This window comes from Barbus barbus, assembly GCF_936440315.1.
Source record: "Barbus barbus genome assembly, chromosome: 12".
Taxonomy (NCBI): domain Eukaryota; kingdom Metazoa; phylum Chordata; class Actinopteri; order Cypriniformes; family Cyprinidae; genus Barbus; species Barbus barbus.
Window position 1 is genome coordinate 25758070 of NC_136740.1, and position 18932 is coordinate 25777001.

The 18932-nt window shown below is 35.9% G+C and overlaps 1 protein-coding gene across 1 annotated transcript in view; it reads right to left on the bottom strand.

Moving 5' to 3' along the window:
- The window catches only part of LOC306877973 (copine-4-like), a gene marked incomplete at its 5' end in the record, with an annotated part of 43571 nt that extends 26198 nt beyond the window's left edge, over positions 1–17373 (bottom strand). Inside the window, 4 exons of the mRNA XM_079430040.1 lie at positions 2087–2161; positions 2608–2679; positions 3545–3724; positions 17203–17373. Of these exons, the coding sequence (XP_079286166.1) occupies positions 2087–2161; positions 2608–2679; positions 3545–3724; positions 17203–17373 (498 nt within the window). The remainder of the gene's footprint in view (positions 1–2086; positions 2162–2607; positions 2680–3544; positions 3725–17202) is intronic.
- Between the last annotated feature and the right edge of the window lie 1559 nt (positions 17374–18932).

An 18932-nucleotide genomic window follows, 5' to 3' on the forward strand; every position in this document is an offset into this window, starting at 1 on the left:
ATGTTCTCCTAAACCCTTGTAGTCATTCAGCCAAAGTTTCAGACGTGAGAATGAAACAGCAACTTATCAAAAGTTATCAGAGAATCTCGACAGCCTAGGTCTTTGATCTCTCCTCCAAACTAGAAGCTTAAATCAAAGTTTTAATTACTCAGATGCCAATGATATTATTTTCACTGAAGGATTATAACTTAGGAGAAGAAAAGTACTCAAATGAAAATTGATTTAAAGGAGGCTTTCCTGTTCTACCTTTTGACGCCCTATCAAGCAGCAGTATGAGACGCTCTGTGTGAAACTGAGATGCTCCTGTGGATAATTTCTTATGCTTGTATTAATTTTAGTCCCATGTAAAAAAAAAAACTGTTTAATTCTAGGGATCAGAGAGATGGTGAAAAAAAAAAAAAAATGATTTTGATGCTAAAAAATCTAATTATGTGCTTCAAAATTTGGGGGTCAGTATGATTTTTTTAATGTTAAGAAGTCTCTAATGCTTGTGAAGGATGCATTTATGTCATCAAAATACAATAAAACAGAAATATTGTGAAATATTATAAAAAATTTAAATAACTGTTTTCTATTTTAATATAGTTTAATATGTATTCTTGTGATGGCAAAGCTGAATTTTCAGCAGCCATGACAGTTTTCAGTGTCACATGATCCTTCAGAAATTATTCTTATATGCTGATTTGGTGCTCCAGAATTTTTTTTTTTTATTATTATCAATGTTAAAAACAGCTGTTTGACTTACTATTTTTTGTGGAAATCATGCGGTCAGGGGTAGCCGATCGAATAATGCTCGTGTGTGCAAATGGTTAAGATAAGATATAATAATATATTAATAAAAACATATAAATATACAAGGTGACCCAGTCCGAATTCACTCGTACATGTAGACACGATGTAAATAAGATATTATTTGCAGTTCAGAGAGCTTCACTGATTATAAGGAAGCGTGAGATTGCTATAAACAGCATTAGTGATTACATGGAAACGCTATTTGCTCGTTTTCTAGGCTATAATCAAATCAGAATTTAAATAAGTTGTTTTACGAAATAGCTTGTTTGCAGTCAGGGTAAGTTGCTTAGCCTATATCCACTGCTTCAATGGCATTCAAGTATTTCAATTTAGTTAAAAAATAAATCACTCCTCTTTATAACATAAGGATCACATAACAATGTATTTTTCTGTTTATACCTTTCTATGGTTATGGCACCTAAACCAGTACAGTAAAGACTTCTACAGAGATCTCATCCGGTTTTTTTTTCAGTCACTCTTGACACTTTGCTGCATACAGGGTTTGTGTACGCTGGTCCTAGCAGCACATAAAGCAAAAATTTTATTTGAATTCTGAATTGTTTACAGCCTAGACAGCGAGTAAATATCGCTTCTATATAATCACTAAAAAGCTGTCACTCTCTTCAATTTATTGCAATCTCACAATGTTCTGTTATAATCAATGAAGCTCTCTGAACTGCAAATATCATATTACATCGTGTCTGTGTGTGGCGTTTAGCATTGAGTGACTTCTGACTGTCTCATGCTGAATGCTTGAGGTGGCTTGGATTATCTATTTATATCTGTATTAATATCTTAATATAATAATATTATATCTTATCTTAACCATTTGCACACACGAGCATTATCCGATCGGCTCCTCCAGACCGCAGAGGCAGGTTTACAAGCCATATTTTCCAGCGTTTTTCAGTCAATTTCTTGACTTTTACCCCCTTATGAACAACACATTTTCGTACGCGATAAAAGATCCTTGTGTTTTCTCGGTTTGACCGATTTGAGCATTCATAAACAACGCAAAACACAGGCATCTTGAGTTTCTGCCACTGATTCCTATGGAGAAAAATCACTTCCTGCCCTCCAGCTGCATTTCGCGCCACAGCAATTACGTCATGTGCAAACAACCTATGGGGACAATCAACTGTTTGATTACCAGCATTCTTCAAAATATCAAACAGGTTTGAAGGTGAATAAATGATGACAAAATTTTCATTTTTGTGTTTACTATCCCTTTAAGTTTGTTGTTACATTAGATCATTTACTATTCTGAATAAAAGTGCACAGGAGGTCTTCCTACCTTATCATCCAGCTTCCTCGCACTGAATGAGAGTTCGACATAATCGTTATTTCCTGTCAGCTCCTCAGCAGTGACCTGAAGAGACAGAGAGTGATGAATTGTTTTCAGCAGAAGAGTAAACATAATCAGAATCCAACCATGAAGACTGGCATTTGTTTTATAGATCTTGTTCTCCTCACCCACTGAGCTTTACAAATTCAACTATTGCTTCTGCATTCTGTCAATGTGCATTAACAAGCTCCTCTGGCTATTTTTGTTTCACAGCTCGCATTCAATACCCCATCTGACTGTTTTGGAAGGTTCTTGTGTACTATGAGAAGTTGTTCCATGTTTGCCTGGGTTCAGTACTGGCACTGATCATTCTAAGCACCTCTGTCATATAAAGTGCAAAGCTTTTAAAGGTTAGACCATGAAATGTTTGCGTAAGGCCATTTGCTGGTGTTGTGCACTGCTGGATGTTTGCATAAGTAGAACGTGAGAGAAAGCAAATAGATAAATTTGGGATTTGTGAAAGTTCTCACCATGATAGACGATTTCCCAACTGTGTTGCCCTGTTTAAGCAGGGCTTTGGTGAATTTTCTCTGGGAGATGATCTATTTGGAGAGAATAAGATATTTTAAGTTGGTCAGAGGCCGCCTTGTTTTGATGGACAGAACACACACAAAAAAACATGAATATGTGCAGAACGCAGCACATAATAACACCTCGGGGAGAATTTGGCATGTAATCTTATTTCATAATTACACAACAAAGTCTTATCCACTCCAGATAAGTGCTTAATTATTAGCTGTTAAATATTTATAAATAAGAAGGGAGAGCTTTTGGTTTTATTTCCCCAAGAAACTCTGTATGAGTGAGTGTCAACACCTCGCTTTCTCACTTTATTAAACGCAGCTCATTTCAACAATTATACTCTCCCCTTCCGCCTCCAACCAAAACAGACTGGATTAAAACAAACAACCCAACTCCTCTGAGAGAAAAGCAGACCTAGAAAGTGGCTTTGATGCAAAAAGATAAACACATGAATATTGAACAAAATGAATATTGGCATCGGTTATACATTTTAAGCTTCTAGCAAATTCTATACTGAGAAACTGCAAATCTTAACCATCTGGCGGAAGATCACGTGTCTGGTTTTCCATTTGCTCAAACTGCAGATAAGAGAATAGCATAGCCCATCTGGGCCAGCCGTCCTCCTCACACTGAGCCAGCTACACAGACATCTCACGTTTCAAAATTCAATCAGCTGTAAAATGTCCGGAAATGCTCTTAACGGTTGTTGGTGTGATTATTTAATTAGGAGGCTTCATCTGATTTGGGCACAGAGCCAGCCCCACTCTTCCCTGACTGTGTGCAATCAATGATCATGTAGAGATCCTGTTGCAAAATGATCATTGCCAAGCAAAGCTAGAACAACCATAATAATCACACGTAGCCCGCTTGAATATCTATGCTCACTTGGCCCAGTGTGCACTCCATGGCTCCCAGGCAGTCCGCCTCTCTCATGCCATTATGACTACTGCTGATATCATAGAGCTCGTAACGTAGTCGCTGGACCTCTTCGAAGTAGAAGTCCAGGTTGAAGACCTTAGAAAACGTGGGGTTTATACAGCTTCGAATCACCTCTGTCCTGTCCACCTGTAAACACACCAGAAAACAAATATCTACTTTATGTTCATGCATGTAATGCAATTTTTTCAGGTGCAACATCTTTTTCTTGACTTGTTATTTGTCAAAATTGCCAAGATTTTATCCAAATTTGAGAAAAAAATAAAAATAAAATTATAACTGGACCTTCTGAGATGATTTCTGAGATGATAACAGGATGCTTTTCACTGAACGAAACATTTTAAACTGATATTTAAAATGAAAAACCTTTGTGAATTATTTATTTTTTTCAAACCAGTGATTCAAATCAGCAAAGTAACATGGTTTAATTGGCGATTGCTTTGTAAAAGGTGTTTTTATGCATGTTTGTGTTGGGTTTTTGTTTGCATTTACACTCTTCTTACAAGCCGGAATCACCAGTGTGGGGCGTTTTGAGCTCTTCTAAACAATGAATCATTTTGCAACTGGTTCAGTTGATTCAAAGTTTTGAAAAGCTTTGTTTCTCCCATCTCTACAAACAGCATTATGCCACATTTTTGTCAGATGACCTCAATGACCATGTTTAGTCTGTTACATGCTGTCACATCATCACCTTATTAAAGGAACAGTTCACCCAAAACAGAAAATTGTCTCATTATTTACAGCCTTGTATCTTTCAAAATTCATATGACTTAGCTTCTTCTGTGGAACACAGAAAGAGTTATAAAGATCAGAATGTGCAAGCTGCTCTTTTCCATCCAATGAAAGTGAATGTAGTCTTTGAAATGTTTATTAGATACTTTTATCACATTTCATTCACTTTTTTGTAACGCACACACTATACACAATTATTCTTTTCCAAACACTTTGACTTGGCTTCGGTTGAGCTGAATTCACTTTAGTGGATGTTCAGGAGAGTCTCTACTTCAGTTAATCGCTTTCAAGAAGGATAAATCATCTCAGGAAAAGCTGTTTGATTAGGAAGTAAAAAGACATTTGACAAGTGCTGATACTCAGGACCAGAACATGGAATCAGTGACCTGGGAAGTGACCTTAAGGAACTGATCGATTACTACTGTACAAGCCCAATCCATTTCTACTTATCTTACCATTAACCAGCAAAACCAACTCTAGTTGCTTTTCTTAGTGCACTTAGACTAATGGCTCTCATCAATCTCAACTAAAGCCATCTAAAGTCCCTCTGAATTGAAACAATCGACTAACTGACAATTACTAATAGCAGCCGTACCAAAGAATTTTGATACAGAGGATGCACTTAATTTAGTACACTCAGGAGAATATGGTATGCTTAATCATTCTCATTAAGCTCATTTGAGACACCATATAATTACCTAAAATTAACTTTCGTAATGCTCTGTTGAATGAAACCAGTAAATGTAATAAATCTCAGAACAAGAAGATAAAACCATGTCACTGCTAAATCCCTGTTTCTGAAGAATGTATCTGCCTCTCACCTCACACAGGCAAAGAAAAGGGTTCGTTTTATCTGACATCCCTCAGCCGCCTAGTCATGGTTTAGTCTCAGTTGTTTAACGTTCCTTAGGCAGCTCAGAGACTCAGGATTCTGTTCTTTTTCATTTCAGTCTGCTCTCTGCAAGGGGTAAACACCAAGCTTGCTTGCTTCCTTTCTGACAGATAAGATATTTTACCATTTAAAAAGATTTAAATATAATGTAAATGTCTATCATAAGGCATTTCATTTGTGTAAAGTGGATGTTTATTATGAACTGTGTACTGTATATGAACTGTGATTAACTGTAAGCTTAACAATAAAGAATAGCTCATATTGAAAATTGAAATTTGCCATCAAAAGCCATCCAAGATGTACAATGAGTTGCATCCAAGAAGTACAATGTTGTTTCATGCTTCATTATGGATCAATGTTTTCGCCAGAAGTGACTGTTTAAAGTTAAATTGCTAAAATTTGATTTGAACTGATTTGTTTCTTAGAAACATGCAACTTTTCACTTCACAACAAGACATTAATTGATGGGCTGGTGTCGTGTGGGTTTTGTGATGTTTTATCATCTGTTTGGACTCTCATTCTGACAGTACCCATTCACTGCAGAGGATCCATTGGTGAGCAAATTATATAATGCTACAGGTGACGAAACAAGCTCATATATCTTACATGGCCTGAGGCTGTTCCAGGTTCCAAATTACAACTTCAGCTTCATTTCTTTATATTTTCTTGAAAATATTCTTTAAATAAATGATCGCATTTATCCAAATGTTTAAAAATTTAATTGTGTTTAACATTTAAATGTTTACTTCAGCATTAAAATGGTCAGTTTAACTCAAGGCTACCCATTTAATTTGCACCAACCAACTGGAGACACCACAATTTCTCTTCATTAAGGTCTATAAATATTTGCCTGACTCTTCCAGGTGTTTGCTCTTTATTTACAGAGGCTTCCTCGGGGCAGCTGGCGCTGTTTTATTGGGAAAGTTGCATGTGCCATCTACTCAGAATTCACCTGGAGGAAATAAACATCAATCGGGGAGGCATGGACCTCGAAGCAACTGTTTATTTCTGCTGCTTAATATGCAAATAAATATCACTTATAAAAGTGAAAATAGTACAGTTCTGATGATGCTTAATATACATCCGTTCTGTCTAATTGTTGTTTGTACAGGGAATATGCTGCCACTGCTGTCAAGAAACATCTGCTCTGTTGTACATCAGGCAACTTGTTAACCTCTCAGAACGCACCTTGTGACTATTCATCAGAAAAGAACTAATTGCCTCTATTTTGTGACATCTTGTCTTTTAAAAGAAAGTAAACATTTAAAGGGCATATTAAGCAAGCCAAAAACAGGAATCACAGCTGTAAGAGGATTGGGAGAAATGTGTAAGCCTTCCATTCATGGATCTTCCATCTCACTCCCATACACATCAACAAGCAGATCCCACATGACAATTTCTGGCAAGAAAGGTCTGGACAAGCCAGCTTTTCAAAAAAGACGTGTGTCTACTCAGGCTTAGAAAAGTCCCTTAATGCTTGCATAAACAGGGGCCTGAGTTCATCACTACACTGGACTGACAGTCTTTTGGCAGTGAGGGGCAGAGCAGTCAAAGCATAGACAGCAGAGCTCTGGAGATACCAATAAATATTCAAGACACCATTGTTGGAAAGGCTTCTAATCATTCAGCTCTACTTCACGCGTGTGTGCGTGCATGCATATATATATATATATATATATATATATATATATATATATATATATAGGGGGGAGTTTCAATTAATGACCACCCCTACAGTATAAATTCCGGGTATCTCTTGTTCTTTGAAACCACAATAATGGGGAAGACTGCTGACTTGGCAATGATCCAGAAGATGAACATTGACACCCTCCACAAAGAGGGTAAGTCACAGAGGGTCATTACTGAAAGGTGTGGCTCTTTACAGATTGCTGTATCAAAGCATATTAAATGCAAAGTTGACTGGAAGGAAGAAGTTGACAGTGTGAAGTTTCTACAGTCAGTGATGATTTGGGCTGTCATGTCATCTGCTGGTGTTGGTCCACTGTGTTTTCTGAAGTCCACAGTCAACGCAGCCATCTACCAGGAAATTTTAGAGCACTTCATGCTTCCTTCTGCTGACAAGCTTTATGGAGATGCTGATTTCATTTTCCAGCAGGACTTGGCACCTGCCCACACTGCCAATGGTACCAGAAGCTGGTTCAATGACCATGGTGTTTCTGTGGTTGATTGACCAGCAATCTCACCTGACCTGAACCCCATAGAGAATCTATGGGGTATTGTCAAGAGGAAGATGAGAGACCCCAGACCCAACAATGCAGATGACCTGAAGGCAGCTATCAAAGCAACCTGGGCTTCCATTACACCTGAGCAGTGCCACAGGCTGATTGCCTCCATGCCACGCCGCATTGATGCAGTAATTCATGCAAAAGGAGGCCCAACCAAGTATTGAGGGCATAGAAATGAACATACTTTTCAGAAGCCTGACATTTCTGTTTAAAATATCCTTTTTTAATTGATCTTATGTAATATTCAAATTTTCTGAGACACTGAATTTTGGGTTTTCATTATCTGTAAGCCATAATCATCAAAATTTCAAGAAATAAAGGCTTGAAATATTTCACTCTATGTGTAATGAATCTATATAATATATGGGTTTCACTTTCTGAAATGAGTGACAAAAAATATTGACCTTTTTCAAGATATTCACATTTTTTTAGATGTACCTGTATACGTGCAACACATCGCTTCCAGATTGCGTCTACTATGCCAGAGCACATTGACGCGTCACGCACCAGATGTTGTGAATACACTCAGGACAGTTGGACATTGCGGTGGATCAGAGGTAAAAAATTATATAAATACTGCCATTATATGACTGACAGACTGTTAAAAATCTGCGTTTGTGTTCTACTGAAGAAACAATGTCACCTACATCTCGGATGCCCTGGGGGTAAGCAGATAAGCATCAAATTTTCATTTTTAGGTGAACTATCCCTTTAACTTCTACTAATCACAGAATATGCTTTGAATAAGGCCCGGAAATTGTAACTTTGTAACCAATTACACATTGTTGTGTAAGCATATTAGCAAGGTCTGATCTACTGAAACAGCATGCAAAACAAGCTACTATAAATGTTTTCACACCAGCCTCGTTTCTTGGCCTTTCTTGTGAGTGTGATACGCCGGATGGAAGTTTGGCAAGCATAAGCATATTTCATAAGGTTTCATCACATCCATTCTCACACATAAAAAACACACACACTCACACACAAGTCACAAATAGCACTGCCCCAAAGGATGAGACTCAGCATGTGCAACATCCCCCACACAAGGGTCCAATTGTCCCTGGAAGCCACATTTACCTTCCTTTCCTCACATCACAGTCAGAACATGCGGTCTCTGAAAGTGCAGCCACCTTCATTCTGCATATGGGCTGCTTGTCCTCATTAGTCCATCAGTGGGAGAGAATAGAGGGTTTTCTCCAGGGCTAATCAGCATGGCACCATCTTCCCGCTTATGAGAGCAGGCCCCGATGTGGAGAACCATAGGGTGCAGCAATAGCTATCATTAACCATTTCAACTGCACATCAGCACCCCAAACAAGATGTTTACCCCGCTCTCACATCACTGCTCAGTTTGCTGAATGGCTCAAATAAAGCAAACCTGTCTGAAGAAACGTTTCCTTCATTTAACGATGCATCTGTCCATTTTAAATGAGGCAAAAAAGGAAGAGTGGCACAACTGAGATCTCGCTTGCTGTCTTGGAACACCTGTGAAGACGGTAAACAAGGGGTGGCAGAAAAGTGGATTTTTCAAGGAGGACAATGAAAGGATGGAGGAGGAAGAGATAGAAAGTGTAGCAATCCAAATTCAATAGCTATTTGCAGAAAAAAAATAGCTTATTAACATTGCTCTTGCTATTTTTTTAGATATCTCACAATGCAACGCACTCAGATGGACTATTCACAGTGTGATGAATGAACCAAAAAGCAATGCATCTCATTTTTCACTTTGTTTCATTAAATGTAAATAAAATTGTTTAAAATATAAAACACACTAATGTTCAAAATTTTATTTTTTTTAAGATATTCATACTTCAGCAAGCATGCATTAAACTGATCAAAAGTAACAGTAAAGACATTGAAAATGTTACAAAATGTATCACAGTTTCAACCAAAATTTTAAGCAGCACAACAGTTTTCAACATTGGTAATAATAAATGTTTCTTGAGCAGTAAATCAGCATATTAGAAATATAATTATTTCTGAAGGTTCATGTAACACTGAAGACTGGAGTAATGATGCTGAAACTTCAGCTTTGGTCACAGGAATAAATTAAATTTTTAAATATATTCAAATACAAAAAATGTTTTCAAGAATGTAATATTACTGTAATAGAAACATGATCAAATAAATGCCTTGTTGAGCTTAAGAGACTTCAAAAATATATAAAAAAATTGTACCGACCCCAAAACATTTGAATGACATTGTACATAACGTAAACATTTATTATTAAGTAGTGACTACTAGTTGACTTACTATTTTTAAAACATAAGGTGGTTTTAGAGACAGTACAGGAGGAAGTGACAGACACTCATATAAAATGAAACGCTCAAATCAAAATGCTCAATATGGAATTTGATATGATTTGTTTACTCTAAAACATGCATGCACAATAACTGGAACTGCAGGAAAGAGACCTCAGTTAAAGAAGCAGCATTTAATACCACTGTTACCTGATTTTATTGTTCATTTGAAATGAATTCTCAAAACATAATATTCATACGCAGTTTTAGAGAGCTTGGTCTTTCAAAATTCAAGTAGATAGCAGCTATACTTGCATTTCTATTAGAAAATAGCTACCTGGAGGAGTTCTCAAGACTGTTGCAGAGTGAATTTACATGATTTAAAGGGACTTTGGGCAGTATATACTAAGCAGTACTCAGTAAGTAGTAAGCTAGTATTCCATTACAAACAGCCATAGAATTTCTACTAACACACACTCATAATTAACGGTTTTAAAGCATTTTTAAATTATAAGAGTTAGTGAGGCAACATGCTGCAAGAATATGTCCATATCCAACAGGGAAAAACTTTCAAATTCAAGTTTGATTGCGATAAATTAATGATGGTGAAACAGAGCTCCAAATGCAAAAGAGATGTTCAGCCCCAGTCCATCTTGTAGACATAAAGGACAAAAATACCTTGTATATGCCCATGAAGGGGTGAAAGAACAGAATGGGAACACACAGGGAAAGGACATCTTCCATCACATAACTGACAGATTGTTATCATCAGTGCCCAGATGACCCACGTCTAGCTGCATAACTCTGTCAGCCTGCTATGTTTACTCTTACGCTTCATGAATATTGATATTATTTCTTAAATGTCACTGAAGTTGAGGAGCGCTGCATCATGATAAGCCATAGCTCCACTGTAGCAAATGCCAAAGCAACAAAAGCTGAACCGAGAAACGTGCCTCTCAAATTCGAGTACTGCACAAAACCTAAAGTATAAAAGATAAAAAATATGATGTTTACATGGAGAGAAGAAAAAGATGGAACGATGAAGAAAGACAAACCAAGATAAATGTTCAATTTCAGAACAGACATGCCATGGCAAAATAAATTTATCATATATATTATCTCACACACACATATACACATTATTTATTTATTTATATATATATATATATATATATATATATATATATATATATATATATATATATATATATATATATATATATATATATATATATATATATATATATATATATAGTTATATTATATATATTATATATTAGTGGTGTCAAAATTAGCGCGTTAACGCAGGCAATTAATTTTTTCTGATTAACGCTTTAAAAATATTTAACGCACTTAACGCAGGGGCGGGGCTAGGGTTGGCCACCCCATTCGCAACTGCTGCTTATGTCTCTTTTTTCTTGGAAAGGATTGCGTTTATTTAGATGCAGAATGTCTTTATGACTAGGGCTGGGTAAAAAATATTGATTCTCCGATTTTAATCGATCTTCAGTTTAACGCAACGATATCGATTCGGGAAATCCCCGAATCGATTCTTAATGCGCGTGCTTCACGTAAGAGGATATGAATATTCACCTCTCGTCCTGAAGGTGTCACCATCTTTCGAATTGCTCCACTAAAAAAAACAACTGTGTGCACCCTATTATTAATGTAGATGTGTATTTCAGTAATAAACTTAAGTAGGAGAGTTTCAGTTACCAGCATTTATATCAAAATATGGATCCCATGTCTGCAAAACTAACATTTTAAATGAAATATTGATAGCTAATCGATATCGAATCGAAATCGAATCGAAACCATAAAAATAAGAATCGAATCGAATCGCAGAATTGGTCACAATACCCAGCCCTATTTATGACCACATCAAACGGGAGACGTTTCAGACACGCGCTCTAACGTCGCCTCCGCGCCAGGTGCGAGTCAAACGAGCGCGGAAAAGATACTGTGCTCATAGCGCGCGCTCTTCAAATACACGCACAAAGGTGCCGGCGTGTGCAGTATATTAAAAATATACTGTCTTTATGTTGTTTGTACATTGTACATTTGAAGATTGAATGTGAAATTATTGCAATATAAAAGTATATTTAAAAACTTAAAATGTTAGGTGGGATTAATCGCGATTAATTTTAGAAAAATGTGCGATTAAGTAGTTAATTTTTTTAATCGATATATATATATATACACATACATACATCACACACATATATAATAAATATACTAAATAAAATAGTAATAAAATATATATAAAAAAGATAAATATATCAAATAAAACAAAATATTATTATACTTTAGTTTTAATAGATGAATTTTTATTAAACAGATTCATTTTTTTATAGAGATTTAATAGATGTTTTAATTAGAAGCTGAATTTTCAGAAACTATTTTTGTTGGTTGAGGGAGAGAGAAAGAGAAAGAAAGAAAGAAAGAAAGAAAGAAAGAAAGAAAGAAAGAAAGAAAGAAAGAAAGAAAGAAAGAAAGAAAAGCTTTTATTTAGCAGGAACATTAAATTGATCAAAAGTGACAATCATTCACACTGAAGAGACATTCATAATGTTACAAAAGATTTCTATTTCAAACAAAGGCTGTTTATAAATAAACTGTTTAAAAACTGTTATTAATAATTGAGTATCAATGAAAATTTAACAACAGAACATCAAATCAGCATATTAATATTATATCTAAAGGATGGCCTAAAGGTGACAACGAAGACTGTAACGGCTTAGGAAAATTCATCTTTGTCATCATAAGAATAAATTAAATCTTAAAATAGATTCAAACACAAAACAATTATTTTAAATTGTAATAATACTTCACAACATTACTGTTTTACTGTATGTTTGATCAAATAAATGCAGCCTTAGTGTGCATAATAGACTTCTTTGACTAGTAAGTTAGTAAGCAACTACCTAGCCACCACTCAGATTACCCAAGAAACCACTTAGTAATGCCGTAGCAACAGCTCAGGACTCCTTAGCAAGGACATACCAACCACAACACACTAGCAGTTTCAGTGTCTCTTCCATTGACAAACACCACAGTAGTATGCGATTGTGATGTGAGAATCACTACTATGACATCACTACAGCTTGCAGCTACAGACATACAGTTCTCACTCTTTTTACATCTATATCCAATTATTCCAGACCATGAAATCAGTCTTGATCAGTCTGAGTGAACTCTAGATTGCACCCTGAAGGGAGCGATATGGAGATACGCTATCCTTATTCTACAGGAGTGCTCCTTGCTCCTGTGATTGGCATTCTGGGTAGATGAAAGAACAGCTCCACCTGCCACAGTCATTCAGATGTGCGAGTGAATGCTGCCGCTGACAGTCAGACTCTCATCTTCAGTTCTGCCTTTTGTCTGATTATTGGTGAGAGCTGACAGCCAGGGCACTGAGATCTGACACGCTGACAGGTCATTATAGCCGTTGGCAGTTTAACTTTGGACCTGGACATTTTTGGTGTGTTGCTCAGATAGCATTCATTTTCAGAGAAATTAAGAGGGTGGTGTCAGTTCTCTCAGTGCTCAGATTATGAGGCTCTTTGAGTGAAAACACTTTTATTAACGCACAGAATTGTTAATGAAGTATTTAATAATATACAAGGATCCCACACCCGCTGACCAATAATTTTATGATTACAGGACAAAATTATTGTATTCAGATGCACTCATAAAGTCAGCGTCCAGACAATGGCATATTTTGGACACATGAAAAAATTCTATCATTAACAAAAAAAGTAACGGAAATTTATATAGCTTAACTACAGAAATTTCCAGTACTATATATTAGTATATATTTAGTATATATTAAATATTTACATAATGCTAAATATTTAATAAATATATTTAGTATACATTTACATAGCACTAATGATTTAAATATTTAAAGTGTGTGTGTGTGTGTGTGTGTGTGTGTGTGTGTGTGTATGTATATATATATATATATACACACACCGTATTTTTTTTGGGGGGGGGGGGGGGGGGGGTTGACTAGGTGTGCAGTGTAGGTCCCTTTAAAAAAATAATAATAATGAAACACAAAACTGCTACAAAACTCAGTCACGCACCCAAAACAAATGAGCTGCTGTCTGTGTGAGAGTAAATAACAGACCAGCTGCAATAATGAAAAGAAGAAAAAAAACACCACGAAAACACGTACAGATACACAGACTGTACAGCAGATGGCTTTTTAAAAGTATGGTTGATCAGACCATCACTTGTCTCCATTCCAACTCTCTATCAGACAGCTAATCTAACTACGTTGGGGAAATCTCTCTCTCAGGCAAAGTAATTTCAGGAACATGGATTTTAATGGGCAGAAGATTAAAAAAAACATTACAATAAACTGAAGCCAGGAAGCAAGAACATCTACCTATATCTCACTTCTAGCCATTTCATACCATAAATGTTTTAAAACTTGCATTTTTAATGGAGAAAAATAAAAGCATTGAAATTAGAAAGATACTGAAAAACAGATATAAGGCTATTTACCTTGGATTTAAAGCACACATCAGACCAGGTTGCAAAAAGTCTCTTTGAATGGAGTTGCCATGAACAAATCGTACTTTCAGCACATTTTCAAGGGCACAACATGGAAACGGCCCGAGTGCATTAGAGGCCCTTCACCCCAGAGACTGAGGGCCCATCATGACTTACTGTCCACATTCTGAAGTGCCTTCTTTGTGATTCAGAGCATGGTGGATTTGCTCAGAGTGTTGGTGACCATCTCTCTGCTTGATGGTGCTTGAGCTCTGAGCAGCTGTAGTGGGCTAATCGCAGGCAGGGTCAGCAGCAGGTCTTTACTCTCTGTGACTGCTGCAGTTTAAAAGCTTGTTCAGGCACACAAGTGCTGCTTCCTGTACTTACACTCATTCAAGTGCCGCCAGCTAAACAAACAAACACTAATCTTAATCAAGGGTCAACAGACAGCCACTGCTGATTCTGAGATTTCAAAATGCAACACTATTGACAGACATCATGTTTTTCTTAGAAAAACCCATTTGCTTTTAAGTACTAATGTTCAGTTTTGTGGTTGGTACGATTTAAGGTTTTTGAAAGAAGACCCTAAGTTCAACAAAGCTACATTTATTTGATTAAAAAAGTAAAAACAGTCATTTTTTTAATAACTTAACTATTCAGTGTCACATGATCCTTCAGAAATCATGCTGATTTGGTGCTCAAGAAACATTTCTTATTACCGATGCTGAAAATAGTTGTGCTGCTTAAAATTATTTTTGGAAATCATAACACATAATTTTTTCCAGGATTCTTTGATGAACAGTACATTCAAAATAGCAACATTTATTGAAATATAAATCATTTGTAGCATAAATGTCTTCGCTGTTGCTTTTGATCAATTTATGGCATCCTTGCTGAATAAAAGTAGCCTATTGGTTTCTTTATTGATCACAAATGTTTGAATGTTAGTGTGAATTGTATATATAAATACATATCAAATCTGTTTCTGAACTTTCTCTACTCCAACCCAGTTTTCTCCTCTCACAGCTCCAGATGAATGAAGGATATTCTTGGTAGCAAAATACAGACGAATTTAATTAACACTTTCATACTTCAGCTAAAGATTTGATAATGGCTCCCAGTGTACAGTTGGAAAGTGAAAGATGAGCTATCAAATGGAGAGAGAAACTATCACAGTGGGATAATCCACTCAAATTAGATTTAGCCAAAACCCACGGATATGAAATTTAAGTCATTGGGGCACTCAATACAATAGCATGCATAAGTGACATTTTCAGATAAATGAGTCTGACCCATAACAGCACTGAATACTGGAGGAAACGGGTTAAGAGGTGTGAAAAGAAATGCAATCACGACTGCAGTAAATCACATTGCTTGTGTTTGTTGAGCTAGAAATGTAAATTTGCTTCAAGCAACATCAGAGAAACCAAATATCATGATATTTCTCTCTTAATAGACATTAGCTTATAGCTCATAAACAAGGAGTTTTTACTTTTTGAAAATGTCTTGGGTTTATTAGTTTTATTTTACAACATTAAACACAATTTCACAAGCAATCCCATTTAAAATCTCTAATGTATGAGTCTCGGGGCATTTGGATTTGAAAAAATTATAAAAAGAATGATGCAACAAGCTCAGCGATAGCGGCCCTTAAAGAACAAACAGTGCAGCCAAGCAGAAGACGTTCTTCAAATGTTCTTCATGGCGGGATTTCCAGGAGGAATGAAGATGTCCTTTGAGAACACAAAACATCGCAAAATGAAGATTTTACAGTGTGGTTTCCTTCAGAGACACTCACACACACTCAAAGAGCAGAATCACCATAAGTGAATATGTGAATGTCTAATGAGATTGAGAGTGGTGAGAACAGATTCCCGCTGGTGAGCTGGCAAAGTCTTCATAACCTGACAGGGAGATTTCTCAGCGAACATATGCCGCCTGCTTCTCTCGCTCATTCACACACATGCATTCTCACACACTCACCTACAAATATAATATATAATATATATATATATATAAATAAAATTCTCCTGAAAGCTCAGCCAGGTTGTCAAAGATCAAGCATACAAGGGAGCCCCGTAGTAAATAAACTATTAGGATAACACACAAAATATGCATTGTTTTAAACTATACTTAAGTGGCAGATTATGAGGCAAAACTTTGGATTTGTGTCATGCCTGAGGTATTTGCGTAGGTTTTAAAATCAATTACACTATACAGAGGCACTATGCTTTCACCTACACACTGAAATTGCCTGTTGGCTGAACAGTTGCTCGGTTGAACAGTATTTATGCAAGAATTTTTTCACTGATTTTTGTAAACGTGAAGTTCAGCAAACTGCTTCCAGGGTTATTATAGACAACTAAATCTAAAACTAAAAACATAAAAATATTTACATTACTTGAAAAAAGTTCAAGTTTTAACATTTTAGTTTAACTTGATGTACTAAAATAACAAACTGAAAAGTGCCCTGGTGCATCTATTTAAAAAAATATATAAATAAATAAAAAAAATTTACAAGAACAAACTACAAAGTAACTAAAACCTCAATTAAATTTAAAAACAGAAAAACAAAAACTTTAAAACAGAAAACACTAATTAAAAACATCAAAATATTAATAAAATCTTTAATTGTATATCATATCTCACTTCTCAACTGATATAAAATACTTAAATTTTACAAATGCAAACATGATATTCTTACATTACATTTACTAACAATTTGAAATATTGGTACATATTATTCAGTAGTCTCTTAATTTTGGTAGGGACATTTCTATACATCCATATCCAAACCTACGCTCATGTGAGATGCTATGGTGTGAAAATGAGTGGAAAATTGGAAGAAAACTGCAATGAAATGTGTGAAAAATGCATTGATATGGTCCCCCAAAAGAATTAGATAACCTTACTAGCTAAAAATTATTTCATTCAGTCACATAATGTTATGCATCCGACTGGAACCACGAATCTTAAATACATAAAACTCAAACCCACCTCCAACCACTGGCCATGAGACTGCATTTTGATGACCACGCAGGGATCCGGCTTGGAGAGGGTATCCCTGTCTGAGATGCCTTTGCAGGCGACCCGCAGCTCTACTTTGGTCAGGCAGGGGCTGTTGAATAAACCCAGAGAATTGGCTGCAGACTCGTAGATGTCGCTCATGTTTCAGGAAACAACTGTGCTAAAAGGGGGGAAAAATAGTAGTTTTTTTATTCAATTTTTCTTTTAGCTGTCAAATCAATGTTATTTATTACAAATAATATAACAGTTTTAAAATATCACAGATAGAATACAAAAATGTGTCCGACAAACAGAGAAATCAACCAACTTGTTTGCAAAATGGATTGCTGTGTATTGTAAACCAGTGATATACAATACGGAAATAAAACAAACAATACTGTATACATTGACTTTTAAAGCCACTTTTTGTAATGTCTATTCAAACATGCATTTAAAGTTGATTGACAGTCTAAATGCTTTTTTATTTCTATCACAAAATAAACAGCACCAAGCAAGTCAGATCAAGTCAAATAAGTCTGTTTTTTATAAATGAAAATTATGTATCTGCATATTTCAAAATGTGTAATTTACTACATAACGCCCCATCATTTTTCACTGGAATGTATCATGCCTGTGCGTTTATACTGAGACATGTTAATCTGAGCTGATGGATGGATATTGAATGATGGATGGATGTCTTAATGTAGAAAAAGAAAATCCCAGAAGGTGCAATAGTAGTAGTGATGCTTGCCTTAGTAAACAACAACTCTAATGGTAGAAGATGCATTCTTAAATTGTAATGTACTAGTTACTGTCAAAGCTTTCAAATTTAATTAAATAGTATGAAATTGTGGCTGCAACCCACACAGACCATTATTTCAGCCAGAAGCTGACCATGAGCGGTAGAGCTGACCTATGAGAACTGCTCTGTGAAAGAGAACAACTCAATGAAAGGATTATTCTCAGCCAATGTAGTCATCCATCACTCCCACTGTATCACACTGACAGTCTCATACATTATAGGTCAGCAGAGATAATACGGAGGTGAGCGGTTCTCTCCCTATGTGTATGTGTGCGAACTTCTCAACATCGACGGCAAACTACGTCATCAGTCTTTCATCCTCTGGATGCTATTTTTGAGTGTTTTCTCAGCCAGTTTCCCCTCTATTTCTGTCTCTGTTAATGACTCTCACTGAGCCTCTTTATATAGACACAATATCTGCAGCAGAATTTTCAAGAAATCTTCAGAGCTAATTTACACCCATTGATAACACTTGAACGGATTAAAGCCCTTCTAACTTGCAAATAACGCTAAATACAGTATGCAGTCAGGGTTAGGATTTGTTTTTAGCCTTTCATCAAAATATAGCACCTAGCTATAGCATCAGTCCACAAGTTTTGACATAATGACCCCTGGTGCTCATGCAGTTGAAGTGAGTTTGAATCCATTTTCTTAATCCCCCATCTTCACCCCATCTAGCTACCGTACTATGAATAAAAATGGCATAAAAAGGTCAAAAACAGTAATAACTTTATTTGCTTTTAGAAAGTCTTGCCTGTTCTGCAAGACCAATGTTGTGCAGGTGTTGAAAAATACTATTAAATTGAATATAACGCATAAAAAACATGTCCAGGTCACATTTTTCTCCCAAATCCAAAAAGAAAAAGTTAGAAATGCTATTTTGCATAATGAAAGTTGATTAGAATTTTGTTTTTGTTTT